At 46.2% G+C, this 18,154-nt stretch overlaps 2 protein-coding genes, 1 long non-coding RNA gene and 1 pseudogene across 4 annotated transcripts in view; 3 read left to right on the plus strand and 1 right to left on the minus strand.

Moving 5' to 3' along the window:
• The window catches only part of LOC114766810 (protein brambleberry-like), a 480,412-nt gene that overhangs the window by 14,397 nt on the left and 447,861 nt on the right, over positions 1 to 18,154 (minus strand). The gene's annotated exons all lie outside the window — the stretch shown is intronic.
• On the plus strand, positions 297 to 4,667 carry rnf141 (ring finger protein 141). Of its 2 annotated transcripts, none has more exons than XM_028958087.1 (6): positions 297 to 429; positions 1,955 to 2,146; positions 2,378 to 2,486; positions 2,583 to 2,767; positions 2,877 to 2,984; positions 3,160 to 4,667. In XM_028958087.1, exons 2-6 carry the CDS (start codon positions 2,010 to 2,012, stop codon positions 3,308 to 3,310), a joined length of 690 nt encoding a protein of 229 aa, XP_028813920.1. In that variant the 5' UTR covers positions 297 to 429; positions 1,955 to 2,009; the 3' UTR covers positions 3,311 to 4,667. The 2 variants fall into 2 exon arrangements, with proteins under 2 accessions (XP_028813920.1, XP_028813921.1); XM_028958088.1 differs by having other exon boundaries at positions 315 to 365; positions 3,160 to 3,310.
• On the plus strand, positions 4,756 to 6,596 carry LOC114767180 (putative nuclease HARBI1; annotated as a pseudogene).
• LOC114766839 (uncharacterized) lies at positions 14,717 to 16,224 on the plus strand. The gene is made up of 3 exons (XR_003742864.1): positions 14,717 to 14,770; positions 15,567 to 15,674; positions 15,757 to 16,224. It is a non-coding gene; the product is annotated as an uncharacterized LOC114766839 (long non-coding RNA).

Here is an 18,154-nt window from a genome sequence, read left to right on the forward strand (position 1 = left end):
ATCCAAACAGCTCATATGTCATATTCTGTTCGAAAAAAAGTGGACAAATTTAATTGTGATGTCGTGTATTTGTAATTTAGTAGGTATGATATAAAAATCCTATCGTGACATTTTAAGACGCCTCAAAAATGTCACCGCGGCATTATTGCTGTTGAATTTAAATGTCAAATTTCGCCACAAGCACGGTGGACAACGTCCTTCTCCTTGTCTCCCGACCCCTCATGAGCACATGAGCGCTTTTAGCCTGTTGTAATAACGCGTGTTACAAACAGCGTCCTGCAGGGGGCGCCGCGGCGCTCATCTGCCTTTAGTCGCCTCGTCGCCGACCGAGCCGAGAGCCACGAAGAAGCGGTCGCGGGCGGAAGGTAAACAGCGCTGGGCGGACGCCGCATTTCGACGCGTAAGCCGAGGCTCGGCCCGTCGGAGCAGGTAACGGGCAGCTCGGCTTGTGGCCGCTCCGCTGCCGGCGCCTGTGCGTGTTCCGCGCCCGCAGCAGGCGTCGGCGTGTCGGCCTCCTGGCTGGGCCCCCGCCGGACTGAAACAAGCCACACGGGCCTGGTGCCGCGTCCTCGTACTGCGCCCGCCTCTTACAGTTTACAGTTTACGCCCTGACCCGCACCGAAAAAAGGGAAGCTTGCCTTTCTAAAAGGAACTCAAATGAATCATCAAAATGATTCAACTTCCAACAAAACGGATCACAGTTGAAAAAAAAAATTTTTTTTTATCGTGTTAGAACAACATGCTTAATTTGGATTCAGTGCCAAATCAACGTAACTAAACCAGTTGTTTCTTAAAAAAAAAGCCACTTCTAGAACGTGCTTTCATGTTACCATCAGTGAGGCACTCGGTTCTGGTTCACTAGGACTCCAACCATGAATGCAATTATTTTACTACACCCTGTTCTGGTTTTTCTTGCACGAATCAGACTATAAGAAAGTTGCAAGTCAGTCTTAAGTATTCTGTAGAGATGTTGAGCTGAGGTTTGAACATGCTGTTCTGACCTCGAGCAGAACTTCATTCCACCACCGATGGGCCGAGAGAAGAGCCTAGACGGGTGGACCTTCCGTCTCTACTGCAGTCTCGAGCACATCTGCTGTTCTCTGTTTGTTTCTGGTTCTTGTTAGTTTTTTTTTTACATTTACAGCATTTACCAGACGCCCTTATCCAGAGCAACTTACAATCAGTAGCTACAGGGACAGTCCCCCCTGGAGACACTCAGGGTTAATTGTCTTGCTCAGGGACACAATGGTGGTAAGTGGGATTTGAACCTTGGTCTTCTGGTTCAAAAGCGAGTGTGTTACCCACCAGGCTACTACCACCCTAGTTTCTGTTTGATGTGATGATGAGGATGGTATTAACACAGTTTGCAGCAGAGAGGAGAAGCCCATCCTTTTGGTACTTATGTACAGTCTTTTATGTATGGATGTTATACTTTATTAATCCCAAAGCAAATTGCTTCTCTGCTTTTAACCATCACCCTTGGCGAGCAGTGGGCAGCCATGTCAGGCGCCCGGGAAACAGTTTGTGGGGACGGTGCTTTTCTCAGTGGCGCCTAAGTGGTACCTTGGTGGACATAAAAATCCTATCGTGACATTTTAAGACGCCTCAAAAATGTCACCGCGGCATTATTGCTGTTGAATTTAAATGTCAAATTTCGCCACAAGCACGGTGGACAACGTCCTTCTCCTTTTAACCATCACCCTTGGCGAGCAGTGGGCAGCCATGTCAGGCGCCCGGGAAACAGTTTGTGGGGACGGTGCTTTTCTCAGTGGCGCCTAAGTGGTACCTTGGTGGACCGGGATTCGAACCGGCAATTTAATAGTCTCTACCAATGTCAAAAACATTTCTCAACTAGCCGTATAACCATGATACGGTGGTTTTGTCCACCGCCGCTTTATCTCGTTTGTCTAGCGTAGCATCAGTGGTGACGTGCTGTTACGTTTCAACTCTGCAGCCGTCCTGAATGAAGCCTCGTGTCTCTGGGCTGACGTCCTTCTCCTGGGGCCAGTATGGGTCAGCAGCTCTCAGGGCAGGCTGTGGTGACCAGGCTGCCTGAGAAACTGATGAAGCACGCTGGACTGGTGCGGGAGAGCAGCTACCTCAACTACGAGGAGTTTTTGGGTCGGGTGGCGGAGCTGAATGATGTGTAAGTTGGTCTGATAGTAGACGTAGAGAACCTTTTTCGTTGAGCACAATTTGGAGAGCTAAATATACAGAAAATTGTTTAAAAACAGGATGCATTTCATGTGTTTGTATATTATTTTTGTATTACAGGACACTGCAGATTTATACCGTTTTAAAAAGAGAAATAAAGAATAAATAAATGTGAAAATATGGGAAATATGGCCTCCTTGTCTCAGTTTGTGTTTATCATCAGAACTGCAAAACTGGCCTCAGGACAGCAGAAGCATCTCCTGTTCGAAGTCCAACCAGGGTCTGATGCCAGCGCTCTTTGGAAGGTGGCCGTAAGGATTGTGTGCACCAAGGTGTGCGGCAGTTTTCTCATGGCCACACCCCAGCCCATTCTTTGACACACACACACACACTGTCTCTCTGTCTTGAAATATTACATTTTTTGGCAGATCAACAAAGAGGACGGCATGGTGGAGGCCTCGCGCATCATGAACCTCTACCAGTTCATGCAACTCTATAAGGACATCACCAGCCAGGCCGCAGAGGTGTTTTCAGCAGAGATGGAGGCGGCTGAAGGCCCCTCCGGTCAGCTGACCTCGGTGGACTCCTGCCAGGCCAGTGTGTGGATGGGCAGGTGAGTCTCACGAATTAACGAGCAGCGATGAAAACTACAGACCTACGTAGATATGACATGATCGGATATGAGAGCGGAAACCCACTGGATTCGGCCGTTTCTGCCGCAGGGTGAAGCAGTTGACTGATGAGGAGGAGTGCTGCATCTGCATGGACCAGAAGGCCGACCTGATTCTGCCCTGTGCCCACAGCTTCTGTCAGAAGTGCATTGATAAATGGTGAGGGTGCCAAAGTGTGCTGTCACCGGGCAAACCCACTTGTCGATTGAGCTTATTCTGGTTCATCAGATGAGATGACCGTTGTAAAGATGGAAAATACTTGAGACAAAAACCGGCAGTACTGTAATTATTGGTGTAAATGAAAGTTCAGAAACCTTCTTTACTGCTCCAACAGGTGTGGACACAGCAGAAACTGCCCGATTTGTCGCCTGCAGGTGACCGCTGCCAATGAATCCTGGGTAATGTCCGACGCGCCCACTGAGAACGATATAGCAGGATATATCCTCAACCTCGCAGACGAGGCAGGGTATCCTCACAGACCTTAAACCTCGCACCGCTGCACTTCCACCTTTTCTTTTTTTTTTCCCCTAATTACATACAAATGTAAATATTTTGGTGAAAATAATTTTAAAAAAGAAAATGCTAATGCACTGGCATTTTCATGATCCAGTTACAAAAACTGTGATGGATATCAGTAAATTCTCCATGAAGGCATACTACTGTATAAATCAATATAATACTTACGTGATAGATCTGACGGCAGCTTAATTTTGGGTGTGGATTTGGAGAACCTTGACCTGGCTTTTATGCTATGCTGTTTTTATGTTAGTGATGGCTTGCTACCCAGGGAAATAGGACTCCATAATGAAAGCAGACAACTAATATGACCATAAAATTTCCAGATTTTTTTTGTATTGTGGTGATCAAAATTTTTTTCAAATGCTATAAAAATGCTAAGTAGTTTTATACACAAAGATGTCTGTCACTTGTCTCTGATTTACACTTGGCTTCCTTTAAGTGCATAAATGCCTTTTTTGACTAATTTTGTAGACATAACTTTTGTCTTTTTTTTGGCACAAATGCTGATATACCTGTATCAGTTTGCCAAAAATGGGCTAAAACATGTTACCCAAAAAGCACCTGCCTCTACCAAGTACGCACCTCTAACTCAAGCAAATACACATTTTGCAGTTGAAACATAATAAATAATACATTTAAAGGGTCAGTATTAACAAAAGTACCACGCTGCACAAATTACCTTGATTTCAATCATTTGCACAAATTAAGAGATTTTGGTTCCTTAGACTCTGTATGACCTTTACTCAACTGCTGAAGTAAGTTATGTAGTTTATGTCTTTGGAACTTGCCGTGTTTGTTATTGTCTTTAACTGAAATGGTAATTTATTCAGGTGATACCTTTACATGTCTGTCTTACTGTGAAATGCTGCATTCTGTTCATCCAGAGGCACCTTATGTACGCTTGTTAAAGTGACCACACAGAATATTTATTATTGTTCAAGGTGTATGAATTCACGGCGGTCTGTTTCGGTGTGAAACGGTTCTGCTTCGAGGGAGATGAGCAGATTGATGCTGGATGTATATAATAATTATTATTATTTTTTTTTTTTTGGAAGTTCCACCTCATGAGATTTGCAAGTTAATTGTGATGTACTCTCATGCACATTTCAACACTAAGAACATTTGATTAAAAATAAAAATACAGCTTCCACAATATTTGTTCCTGAGTTTAAAAAAATTCAGTAAGAGTGTGATTGGAGGGGGACTTTAATCTTTACTGTTCTGACTCTGCCAGATTGTGCTCCCACGTTGTTTTCCACTAACTTTCAGCAGGTGTCACTGCTGAACATGCTAAATAAAGCTACTCTCTCTGGGTTTTAGTAATCTTCTGCGTCTGTTTCTGTTTTTTCGTGACCATCAATAATTTATTTAAGCAATATTCTCAGTCCACACATCTCTAATATAACCCATCATGGAAATGCTCTCCGCACCGAGCAAATTCTTTGTATAGCACAGAATGGCAGTTTTTTTGTCCACATGCGGGGCATGTGTTCAAGGCAACCGTCTGTCGGGTTGTCAGAAATGTGACCCTTGCACTGAAAAGACTTCTGTGCACCTTTGCAGTGTCCCCAGGTCACAGACCAACCAGACATCTCAAGGAAGCGTTCCACAGAATTGCAGGTATCAGTGTAAGCAATAATTAATGTGGGTTCTAAAGCTTGGAGCACATTTTAGGGTTTCCAGGAGTGATTGGCTGCATTGATGGAACTCACATTCCCATCATAGCTCCTGCAATAAATGAAGGAGATTATGTGAATAGGAGATCTGTCCACAGCATTAATGTACAGGTATGCGTAAATAATAGCTTTTAACTTTCCAATTGAAATATACTTTACAATACACCTGCTGCAGCTAATTATTTTTCTCCCCCTTGAAGATCATAAGTGATGCTGAATACATGATTAGTAATGTGGAAACAAAGTGGCCTGGGTCTGTACATGACTCTCGGATTTTTCGTGAGTCCACCCTGAGTGAAAGAGTTGCCCGTGGTGAGTTTATATACTGTACAGATTTATCCTGATCAATATTCTGCATCTGTAAATTGTATCTTGTATCATCATAGGAGAGTTTGATGGATATCTACTGGGAGACAGAGGGTACCCCTGCCAGCGCCATCTGCTGACCCCTTACCCTGACCCTGAGTCCAGGCCCACAGCAACGCTCCAACATAGCTCACTGCAAGACACGAGCCCGGGTGGAGATGACCATCAGGATGCTCAAGGCCCGATTCCAGTGCCTTTGCATGCTCAGGGTCACCCCAGAAAGGGCTTATGACATCCTTGTGGCATGTGTAGTTCTATACAACGTAGAACTACACAATGCTTGTAAATCAAATGTAAAAAATAAAATGTAAGTGATACCTCACCTGTTTGAACTATATTTTTATATTTCATCTTTAATTGCTGCCATGTCCTTTTTGCGCCTGTTGGGATGCACCTGTGCGCTCAAAAAGCATATGGAATATGAATGTTGAATCAGTGGAACATTCAAGACTAAACTTTTTTTTAGTCTTGAATGTTTCCCAAGGCACAAGCGTGTAGGGCACATTTAGCATGTACATGCGTTGTTTTCTCTCCTAATTCTGCCAAAGCACTCGTTCACATTACCGGAGAAAATACGTCAAAGACAACTCCATTGTGAGAGTGCCCACTCGCTCATGTTTCTGCACGTTCACCACGACAAGATCATTTGTGATACAGATGTCCCACTCGGATCAGATTTCAAACCCAAAACATTTTAACACTTTTTAGCATTAATTTACTTATACTATTTTTTAACTATGAACTTATTTATCACCTTATTTATGTAACTTATCACATCATGAACTAATTACTGCCTTTGACCAAAAGGCATCACATGAACTGTTACGTCCTGGTCTAGGTCAGGAACATGTACAATTTAGAAAGAGGGAGGGAATCGTCACAACCGTTTCAACAAAGTGATTTTTAATTAAACAAAACAATACAATTCAGGCCACGAAAAGCACCGGGTAAACTAATGCGTAGTTTGAACCGTTCGTGTTGCGAGGCACCGTCTCTCTCTCTCTCGCCGGAGGGCGGAGATGAGGTCACGGTATTTTACGTGATACCGGTTGCCACTGCTTCAGGAATACAATTCTTAAATTCCTCAAGTAACACCAACTCCTGCAGCTGATCCCATGTTTCTCTGGCGAATTCCACAAACATAAGCTGATCGTTTTTTCGAAATTTTTTGGAACTTTTGCCTCAGGCACGAGTTCATATGCATTCATGATGGCAGTTTTTACCAGGGCATAATCACAACTTTGATGCACAGTGAGAGAGCAGTAAACCTCCTGAGCTTTTCCCACCAGCACACACTGTAGCAACAAAGTCCACACCTCCTCAGGCCACTTCAACATGGTCGCCACTCGGTCAAAATGATTAAATGGTTATTTCTCCACTTCCTTCTCAGCAAATGGAGGTACCATTCTAATATGCCGACCGACATCGAAAGCAGGTGGTGAGGGATCAGACAAGGGTGAAGAATGGGCATATTTAGAAGCCAACTCGAGCTCCACACTTTTTACTTCTAGTTTGTGTCGACGCTCGCGTTCCCGCTCTTCCCCTTCCCACATTTTAAGCTTTAGATCATGTTCAAACTTCTTTATCTGGAGCTGATGTTCCAGCTCCCGAGCTTCCCGTTCTGCATGTAATTTTCTGGCGTCAAGCTGCATTTGTTTCTCCTGCAGAGACATTTCCTTTAACCGCATCTCGGTCTCTGCCCGATCACTGCCCGGTCACTGCCCGCCGAATGTAATGATTCCTCCCCTGGAGACGGGCTACTTGGTTTAGAATCAGATCCAATAACACCCTGCTCTACCATGGCGATTTTTACAGCTTTTAACACCAAATCTCTTAACCGCTTATCCGCACCAGTTAATGGAATTTGGTAAAATTCCGCCACCCCCAATAACTGGTCTTTGGTAAAACTGTCCAAAAATTCCTCTGACGGACTCTCGGAAAACCCCACGAATTCCGAAGCCATGTTGAACCACTTGGCCAGGCTCATCATGACAGCACTGCGATATTTGGTCTGCATAGTTAACAGTGAATTAGTAGACAACGGTGGTATTACATGCTGGCGACCCTGAAGCCACTTCATAGTGGCTGTTAATACCGCAGCTCCAGTTTCTAATGTAGTCAACAAAGTTGACCTCATGACCCCAGTGTTGATGTGTACGATGGACATACGTATTTGAGGAACACATGCAGCTCCGTGTGCTTCTGTGGATTGACTGTGGCCTCACTGGGAGGAAGATCAAACGAGATATGGCTTTTAATGCCCGTAAAACATTTTCTAAAGACAGGGTGTGAGGAAGTGTTGGGGGAGGGAATTTTGTGCTGAATGAACCACTTGGCCAGGCTCGGCCTCTCTGCATGCTGGTACTTACTGTCCTCCAGGTCACGAGTGACCTCCTGTAAAAGAAAGAACCTCAATCTGCTGATCAGCGGTTGGCCCATTTAACTTTTTACATCATGACAGCACTGCGATATTTGGTCTTCGGTTCACACTTCCGACACCTTCCTTGCGCAGGCTTATTAATTCAGAGCCGGATGGTGATTGGCCTGTGATTGTCGCTGTGATGAAGCAGAAAGGCTCACCTTAATGATTCGTGCAAAATATTCCCCATTAATGTAGTTGTCAGTTTTCAGGTAGATCTCTCGGAGTTCGCTGGCGTCACACATTTCAGGTGACACAATCTCGGTGTGGAACGAATTTCAGCTCTTTCAGCGCCGCCATCTCGTTCAGCATCTCATGGAGGTTGAACTTGGAGGCCAGGAAATTTAAGCGTCTGTGGCAGTAGTTCCTGTGTGTTAAAGTTTCAGTTTTATTGCACACCTGTTCACAATGGGTTATCTGCTCTCAATTAAACAGCGGCCACATGGGGCCACGAGGCCTGATTTAAAAAAAAAATAAAACACATTTAAAATGTGTCTCAAGCCAGAAAATTCGGAGTTAACGGGTTCGCTCCAGAACTGGTTCTGATTTATTGGCCCATATGGACTGGCTTGTTAACATGTTCATCGTGGTGAAAGATGCTGTCAGGATCAAAAACAGCCTAACTTGGACCACGGGCTGCATAAATCAGTCCTTTATAGGCAGCCTGGAGCGTCGGCATGCTGCTTTTACAGGTGGCTAGTGTTTTTTACCTATTGTCCTCCGTTGTTTTAGCTAAATGAAACAGGACAACACTTATATATTCTTTTTATTGAAAGTGGATGCCACTCACGTGGGCCCATCAGCAATCACAGCAAGGACGTGGCTCATGTCGATGGCGAAGGTCTCCAGGTCGGGATAAGGCAGTAAGTGTGGCTGCTCCTGCTTCATGGCCTCAGCCGCATCGTAGACGTAAATGATGCCGTCCTTCATCTTCAGCTCGTAGTTGATACTGTTGGGGATGTCCCCCATGGAGTAAGGGTCCTCCGACAGATCTTTGTTGGAGCAGAAAAGGTTTTCATTTTAGTGTTGATAGTCAGCTTGCACATTATCAAGCGCATTAACGGCGGTCCGTTTATAGAAGCTTTTATTGGGCTTAATTATTTGCAACTCACAGAAAATAAGCCGCAAATAAATGTTGATATTCACAAATATTTCAGTATCCACAAATATGTTTTTGTAGATTTGCGTTTCCTAAAATCCTATCCACAAAAATACACACGCTAAACGTGCTCTAAACATTTGTGCATCATTTCCTCTGCATTTGTGGATCACGTCACATTTGTGACTCCGCCCCTGTGCATTTGTGGATTTTTGTCCAATTCATACCGCGACAGAAAGAAATCCACACGTGGGGTGAATTTACTCGCTTCACCAGCACAGACAGCATCAGCTGAGCTACTGCAACATTCTCTGCCCCCTGGTCTGCACGAACCCTTTAAAAATAAAAAAATTAAAAAGATTAATGGATTTAAATGATGTCAGGTGGTAGTTATATATAATTTTTATTTTAAATCTAAACGGCAAATGCATTTGTTTTTCACAAAATTCTTCATGTTAGATTTGAACATTTTGTAAATTTCCTCAAGAAGGTGTTTTTTTGTGAAGGGAAATTGTGTTATCGTAATGGAAAACCAAACTTATCAACAGCCTTGTTGAAAAATGAGTTGTCTCAGACCAATTGTTTGTAGCTGCTCCCAGGTACATTTTCTATAAAGAACAAAATAAAGAAAATTTTATATTTGCTAATATGCACCTAAAATATGAAACAGTACAGCCTCTTAAATTGTATATGCTGTGGAAGATTTTGTACATGTGGTTTTAAAAAGCTTATTTAGTAATTACATTTTATTTTTAATACAGTTCCAATCTGAGTCAAAATATTCACCAAAAACAAGAAATTATAACTTCAGTTCACTTTTAATTCTTCCAGTTTCTGTACATCTTGGATATTGATATACATTCATTTTCTAAAATTTTGCTATGTGACTTTAAATTGTTCACATATTGTCCTACCTTGTGTGAAAAGCCATGGATCCTTCCGAACATGACAATGTTGTACCTGTTTAAAAATATATATATACTTATATAATAAATACACATACACTTGGACATTTCATTACAATTAAACATGGAAAAAGGCAAAGCTAAAGTATATAACTTCTAATATAATTTTGCATGTAGTGTACATCATATGTCACCTTATTAGCTTGTGGCTGGTGTCGATATGTACAAGGCTTTTTGGGCACGGCACAAAGTATTTATGCCTCAACACAACCCATTTGTCCAAGTCTGGATAAGATGCAAGCAGAGACTTGCCTTTACCAGGCGGCATCCAGCATGTGGACATGCACACACAGAACATTCCTAATATGTACATAATTTATAATAATAATAAAAAAAAAAACATTCTTGGCACCAACCCCACGTACCTCTTACAGCCCACACCCATGTGTTCAAGAGAACGGAACCGGGTCCCCGACCCCTTAACCCAAGGGCACGGCCACTACCATCGAATTTTTGGGGGGTGATCAGAGTTTTATAACTCACATAACTTTTCACAATAACCACAAATTAAACGAACAGAAAATACAGAAACATATTTGATATAACCACAAACACTAACACACTTAGATATTCCACAATCAATTAAACACCCAGATTGTCACTATAATTCCCTTACCCACACCAGAATACAGGTAACCAAAATAAAAGTCTTTAGAAAATAAGAAAATAAAAGGCACAAAGCACACAAATTAGAGAAATACTTATAAATCCAGTGTAACCACATCACTCCGGCAGTGTAAATGTGGATTAAAGATATCTTTACCAAACTGGCCCGAAGCTGTCTGCGCTGGAGAACCGCCGCTCGTCCATCGTGAATACCGGACCATTCATTCATTCATTAATCATTCATCTCAGCTCATCTTTTCTATCCTGGTTCACTCGAATCGATTCCGTTCGATTCCTCCTGTCCACTCGGACCATTTAAGACTGTGTTTTGGACTTTCCTCCCTCCTTCATAGACTGCTTCGTCTGGCCCGCCAGGTGTCGTGCCATAGGAGGGGGTATTCTGTCAGGATCCGGTCCGAAATGGGTTTAATTGTTGTCCTGTGTAATGTTCCCTAATCGTTTTCACCTGTGTTAATTGTATAAAGCTGCCCTGTTCGTTTCTGTTCGCTGTCAGGTCTTTAAAGTTATGTTCCGTGTTCACCAGTGTCTACGTCTCGGATGTCTCCCCTGTCCTGTGATTCACTAATTAAACCCCGGTTTCGTGATGTCAGGTGAAAGCGTCCTTCATTCCACGTCTTCTCGTCACTCCTCGTCATCCTCTCCGTTCACCCGCCGCGTCATGCCCGCATGGACGTGACAAGAAGAAGGGCTGCCTCCCTGTTATCTGGAGCCTGAGGAGCAGGTATTGGTTGTTGGCGCCGCCTACTGCATTTACATTTACAGCATTTACCAGACGCCCTTATCCAGAGCGACTTACAATCAGTAGCTACAGGGACAGTCCCCCCTGGAGACACTCAGGGTTAAGTGTCTTGCTCAGGGACACAATGGTAGTAAGTGGGGTTCAAAACTGGGTCTTCTGGTTCATAGGCGAGTGTGTTACCCGCTAGGCTACTACCACCATACTACTGGCTTGTATTCAATAAAAAGCGATTTGCTGAAACCTGCAAGATGGACAAGACTTCTCCTTTCCACAATATCTTATTTATCTTTTTGGATGTCTCAAAGTAAGATATCTGTAGATATCTGTAATGTGAATGACGTCTATCTCAAATTCAAATTCAAATTTTATTTGTCACATACACAGTCACACACGGTATGATGTGCAGAGAAATGCTTTCTGCAACTGCTACAGACCACAGTATTGCAAATGTTGCAAGTAAACAATGAACCAATATGCAAATATTGCAAACATTACCAAGTATTACACTTTTACGTCTTTAACATAAAATATGTGTAACTGGTAGGGTGAAGGTGTGCAAATGAGTTAGTTTTTTACAATGTTTAAAGAAAGAGAGAAAGAGCCATAAAAGAAGGAGCAGTAAGGACCTAAAAGCGCAGAGTCATTTTGTGCAAAGTGGTTTTGTGCAAAGTGGTTTTGTGCAAAGTGGTTTTGTGCAAAGTGGTTTTGTGCAAAAGAGTCCGGAGTGATTGGAGGTGAATGAGTTCTATGTACTGTTGTTGAGAGCTTCGATAGCCTGCGGGAAGAAGCTCCTCCTCATTCTCTCTGTGTTGGACTTCAGGGAGCGAAAGCGCTTCCCTGATCGCAGCAGAGAGAAGAGTCCATTGTTGGGGTGGCTGAGGTCCTTCACTATCTTCCTGGCCCTGGTGCAGCACCGTTAGCTGTAGATAGATTGAAGGTCAGGGAGCTTGGTACGGATGATTCGTTCGGCTGATCGAACCACCCTCTGTAGGGCTCGTCTGTCCTTCATGGTGCTGTTCCCGAACCAGGTTGAGATATTTCCCGTCAGGATGCTCTCTATGGTGCAGGAGTAGAAGTTCCTGAGCACCTTGGAGGGCAGTCTGAAGTCTCTCAGGCATCTGAGGTGGTAGATACGCTGCCGGGCCTTTTTCACCACGGTGTTGATGTGACAGGACCATGACAGGTCCTGCGTGATGTTAACACCGAGGTAACGGAAGCTGTCCACTCTCTCCACTGGGCTCCTGTTGATGACAGGGGTCTGGTAGGTCCTCTCCTGCTTTGTACTGAAGTCCACTATTAGCTCCTTTGTCTTGCTGACGTTCAGGTGGAGATTGTTCCTCTGGCACCAGTTTGCCAGATTTCCAACCTCCTCCAGGTAGGCCGTCTCGTTGTTGTCAGAGATCAGGCCCACCACGACAGTGTCGTCAGCAAACTTGATGATGGTGGTGGAGTTAGTAGTGGCTGTACAGTCATGGGTGTACAGGGAGTACAGCAGGGGGCTCAAAACACAGCCCTGGGGGGCTCCAGTGCTGAGGGTGATGGAGGTTGAGACATGTCCACCCATCCTTACTGCCTGTGGTCTCCCGGTTAGGAAGTTGGAGATCCACTGACAGAGAGATGAGCTGAGTCCCAGGTGCTCCAGCTTGGTGGTGAGTGTGGAAGGGATTATTGTGTTAAATGCTGAACTGTAGTCAATGAAGAGCATTTTAACATAATTTCCCTTCCGAGTGTCCAGGTGGGTGAATGCTGTATGGAGGAGATGTGATATGGCATCATCTGTGGACCGGTTGGGACGATACGAAAACTGTAGTGGGTCGAGTGTATCTGGTAGTGAAGAAATGATGAAGTCTCTGACCAGCCGTTCAAAGATCTTCATCACTACTGAGGTAAGGGCTACAGGGCGGTAGTCATTGAGGGAGGCAGGATGGGTTTTCTTGGGGACCGGAACAATGATGGACTCCTTGAAGCATGTGGGGATCACCGACTGAGATAGAGAGAGGTTGAATATCTCGGTAAACACAGGTGCTAGCTGGTCCGCGCAGGCTCTGAGGATTCTCCCCGAGATGCCGTCTGGTCCTGCTGCCTTCCTGGTGTTCACTCTCTTGAAGGCTCTCCTCACGTCATGCTCGGTGCTGGCAGTGTCCTCCCGTCTGCAGCTGCTGGAGCCGCTAGCCGTAGCATCGCTAGCGCCTTTAGCTGCAGCCTCGAAGCGAGCATAGAACGTATTTAGCTCGTCTGCCAGAGACACGTCCGCGTTCTTCGTACCGGATGTTGGTGCTGTATAGTCCGTTATTGTCCGTAGTCCCCGCCACAGGCTCCTAGAGTCACTCTGTTCGAGTTGTGACTCCAGTTTCTTCCCGTAGCGCTGCTTCGCCTCCTTCACCGCTTTCCTGACGCTGTATGACGCAGCCTTGTATGGTTCCATGTCCCCAGAAGTGAGCCCCGCGTTATAGGTCGCGGTGCGAGATTTCAGAGCGTCGCGGATGGTTTTATCCACCCACGGCTTCTGGTTGGGAAACGTTCTGACGATTGTCCGTTAGTTTCCCAATGAAACTCACAACCGTTTCGGCAAACTCACTGATGTTTCCGGAACTACTCTGGAACATGCCCCAGTCTGCGTCCTCCAGTGCGTCCTGAAGAGCGGCCACCAATTGGTCCGTCCAGCGTGCCACCTCCCTCTGAACCGGAACTTCCTGTTTAAGCCTTTGTTTGTATTTAGGCATGAGGAAGATGGCGCCGTGGTCGGATTTTCCAAATGGTGGACGAGATTGTGCCCTGTATCCGTCCTTTATTGTCGTGTAGCAATGGTCCAGTGTCCTTTCGCCCCTGGTGGGGCAGGTGAAATGCTGATGAAAGTTTGGCGCTGCGCGTTTGAGGCTGGCATTATTAAAATCTCCTGCCACAATGAGCGCAGCGTCCCGGTGCTGTGTTTGGTGCTGTGTGAGCGCCTCCTGCAGTTCGCCTAAGGCAGTGTCCGTGTCCGCTTTCGGCGGAATGTAAGCGGCGCTGATGATGACCGATGTGAACTCCCGAGGAAGGTAAAAGGGACGACACTTGATGGACAGTAGTTCCAGATTCGGCGAGCACGAGTGTGAGAGGGGGGAAATGGAATTACACCAGTTCCTATTTCCCATCAAACACACTCCGCCTCCCCGTGTCTTCCCCGAGTCGCGAGTCCTGTCCATGCGGTGGACCGAGAAGAACTCGGCCGGCTGGATGGCGTGGTCCGGCACCGCTGGGATCAGCCATGTCTCAGTGAAGCAGAGGAGGTTGCAGTCCCGGATGTCTCTCTGGAACTTTACCCTGGCCCTGAGGTCATCGAGCTTGTTCTCCAGTGACTGGACGTTGGCGAGCAGGATGCCAGGCAGAGGTGTGCTGTGTGCACGGGCCCTCAGCCTGTTCCTGACGCCGGCTCGTTTCCTCGGGGCCGCCGCTTCGCCTTTCCTCAGAGTCATTTTGTTCTCACAGCGCCGCCTTTCCTCAGGATTTCACTCGGCCAGCTGGGATCCGGAAAAGCAGTCAAAGTCTTCGTATTGTAAGTGCATTGTATACTAATAGAAACAAGAGTGTCTCTACTGTATTTAATGCGTTGCATGGTGGTAGATTTGCCGGTGTAGGGTTGTTAAAAGAGGGTTTAAAAAACAAAAACAAACTAAACTTGGTCGGAGCAGTCGCGACGGCAGCCGACCTCACCGGCGCCATCTTGGAAATCTAGTAAATGCTAAAATAGTGCGGCAAGGTAGTTTAAAATATATTCATTTTGAAAGTGAAGTGATTGTTGTTGTGATATGCAGCACAGCACACAGCAAACAACCAAATGTGTGCTCTGCATTTAACCATCACCCTTGTTGAGCAGTGGGCAGCCTTGGCGCTTCGAACCGGCAACCTCCTGCTTCCTTAACCGCTAGGGCCACCACTGGCCCTTACACATGATGTGTAAGGAAGGCTTGTTTCATGGATTGAATGGATTGTTCTATTTCAATATATGGGGCGGTGGTGGCCTAGCGGTTATGGAAGAACCGTCCACACACACTGCTCCCCGTGCGCCTGTCATGGTGCCCACTGCTCACCAAGGGTGATGGGTTAAATACAGAGGACAAATTTCACTGTCTCACCGTGTGCTGTGCTGCAGTGTCTCACAATGACAATCACTTCACTTTCATTTATCTGTTGGGGCAAAACGGTTTCCACAAATACTTCTCTTTATAGATTGTTTGTTTTTATGTTCTGTTAAGAGTTCACTGTTTCAGAAGAGTAAATAGAGAATAATAGAAAATAAAAAAATTGATTATGTGCGTTCATTCTCACTTCTTCCATACCTCCCTTCAAAGCACTCCATTCATTCGGGAGAGCATGAGGACATGGCAGAGCTTCTCAGAACCATGTTGGCTTCATTGTGCAACATTCTACTCTGGTACTTTAACAGCAGAAATTCTGAGGTAAGGTGGCCAATTCAGTTATTATAGCACACGTCTTCATCCTTTCGTAGTTCATTCATCCTTTCTGTGGTTTTTAATGCAGTTTCTTCAGATTGAAGCTAGATGGCGTCACAGAACTTGTCATGGTCCCTGGTCCACACACGGCTTCGTCCAATAAGTTCATCCAATAATTAAAAACCAGGCTTCAACCCTTTTTGGCTGCTGACGTAAAGCCCCGCTAAAGTCCTTGAAATGTATTTTTATCTCCGGATCCTTGGGGTGTTAACGGCTGCAGAACAAGTGGGCTGAAACAAGGAGGAAACTCCCTCGTCCCGATGAAACAGGGTCACTCCTCAAAAGAGGAGCTAATGCACCTTGGAGCAAAGGACTGACGAGGACTCGGACTTCATGTATACAAAAAAATTCATTCATTTTAGTGCTTAAATTGGAAAAGTGGTTATGATAACATAATAACATAGATTAAACAATGTAAACACCCGAAGTTTGTAACAAAGATACAGTCATATATGTCCTCTGTATTACAAAAATATATGATTCTTCATGGTTACAATTATATGTGCATAAATATATATATGGTAATTTATTTATAATATATTTCACCTTTATATACATATCAGTAATAAAAAATACACTGGTATATGTGTTTATTGCACATGTCCCTCTGTGTTTGTGTATTTTAGTGTATATATTTCAATATATACATATTTTCAAGTATGCGGACATCCTTCTCGACCGGACGGTACAGTATTCAAACGTCCCAGCTTCCAGGCCGAATCCAGGTCCAGTTGTGCTGACCTCACATTCCTCCGGTCAAGTCCTTTCACAGTCATCGCAGTCACAGCAACTCTGGCCAGGTAAAGTCCAAAAAGTGTCCCCGATGGGGACAACTGACAACTGGGGGGGGGGAGAGAGACAGAGAGACTGGTCAAGTCCCCCCCAAAAAAAAATGTTGCGGTCAACACACACACACACACACACACACACACAAGTTCACCCTCATGCACCTGTTGACACATCAAACCAGATTCAGACAAAGTTCCTCTCCTCCCCCAGTGAGATCTACTTCCTGTGCAACTGCTGCCGGTAGGAGAGCGTTCTCGTTCTCACAGCGCCAGAGTTTGGCATCGGCGGAGTCGGCAGAGTTGCAGCGGACTGGGAAAAAAAACAGCAATCATCTTGGCCCCCGCACTGATACCCATCTCTCTTCTCCCTCTCTCCCCGTCCTCCCTCGCCTCACGTCCACCGGGATGCTGCGCCGGCCCCCTGCCGGACCGGTGCGGGGGCGCGCCTGCGGCGCCGGCCGTACCCGTCGTTGCCCATCTTGCCCTTGGGCACCTTTTCGCCGTTGACCTGGTTGACGCGGTAGGGCAGCTCGTGCACGATGCAGGTGATCAGGTTGCAGCCGGGCGAGCGCGCGGTGCTCTTCAGCCTGGGGGGGGGGAGAAGGAGGAGCGGGCGTTTTGTGGCAGATGTTTCACATTTTTAATGCGTCCCAGAGCAGGAGCGCCGCTCACCTGTGATGAGGGGGGAACGTGTCCGTGGCCCGGCTCTCTCTGGCCCTGGCGAAGGTCTCGGCATCCCCTCGGCCCGCGGGCGGTCGCACCAGCATGCGCAGCCAAACGCTCAACCTGCCAGAGGTGAGAAGAACCCGTCAGAGTCAGACCTCCACCTGACCCCCGATGGAGAGACGGCCTTCTGGGGGGGATTACCGTACCTCTTTCCGCTCTCCAGGCTCGGGTCGGGCCTGGCGGCCGCGAAACGGGCCACGAGGGTGCTGAGCACACACCAGAGCAGGACAGAATGAAGAACCAGCTTCATTTTCTCACGGACCTGCGGAAGAAGTCCGAGCGGTGTTGTTATTCTCCAACATTCCCTCCTGAACCGACCCCCACCCCCTTCAAAGTGTGTGACCGGGAGGCCGGTGCAGTCTGCAGCCGGGATGAAAACCACTTTCTAGATGCAGGGAGGAGAAAGGCAGAAGAGTCACGCTTACCTGTGAGCAAAGTGTGTGCAGGAAAGTGCGCCGCCGAGTTAGTACTCCATGCAGAGCGGGGACGGTGGTGACACGTCCAATAGTCTGTGTGTTTAAGGCAAACCTGCAGCCTTTATACTTTACAGGGGGTGGTTGTGGGCGGGGCTTCCTCACTGACTGGCAGCCACAGCCCCGTCCCCTCCCGTCCGCACGCTCATAAAAGACAGCAATTACGGGGATGTTTGCAGCACTAATGCTGCGTTCCTCTTTTTCCTCTCACTCCAACGACGTTATCGGAGTGGAAGTGTCTCTGTAATCTTCACGTGCCTGGAGCTGATAGAGGGGAGACAAATGATCCACGAATGAGATCCTGCGTGGCCCGAGACGCTGTTAATGTTACGCCACGGGCCGAGCATAGCTCTGCGTTCGGGCCGATTGTGACAGCACACCCCCCGCATTCCAACCACCTACGCATTCTGCCTGCATCCTCCGAAAAACATCGCCCTAC

This window comes from Denticeps clupeoides, chromosome 17 (genome assembly GCF_900700375.1).
Source record: "Denticeps clupeoides chromosome 17, fDenClu1.1, whole genome shotgun sequence".
Classification (NCBI taxonomy): Eukaryota; Metazoa; Chordata; class Actinopteri; order Clupeiformes; family Denticipitidae; genus Denticeps; species Denticeps clupeoides.

Excerpts from the sequence above, each read along its gene's own strand:
- rnf141 (XM_028958087.1), top strand. The coding sequence starts at position 2,010 with ATGGGTCAGCAGCTCTCAGGGCAGGCTGTGGTGACCAGGCTGCCTGAG. Across the intron at positions 2,147-2,377 it reads GTGGCGGAGCTGAATGATGT|AACTGCAAAACTGGCCTCAG; the intron begins GTAAGTTGGTCT and ends GTTTATCATCAG. Across the intron at positions 2,487-2,582 it reads TAAGGATTGTGTGCACCAAG|ATCAACAAAGAGGACGGCAT; the intron begins GTGTGCGGCAGT and ends ATTTTTTGGCAG.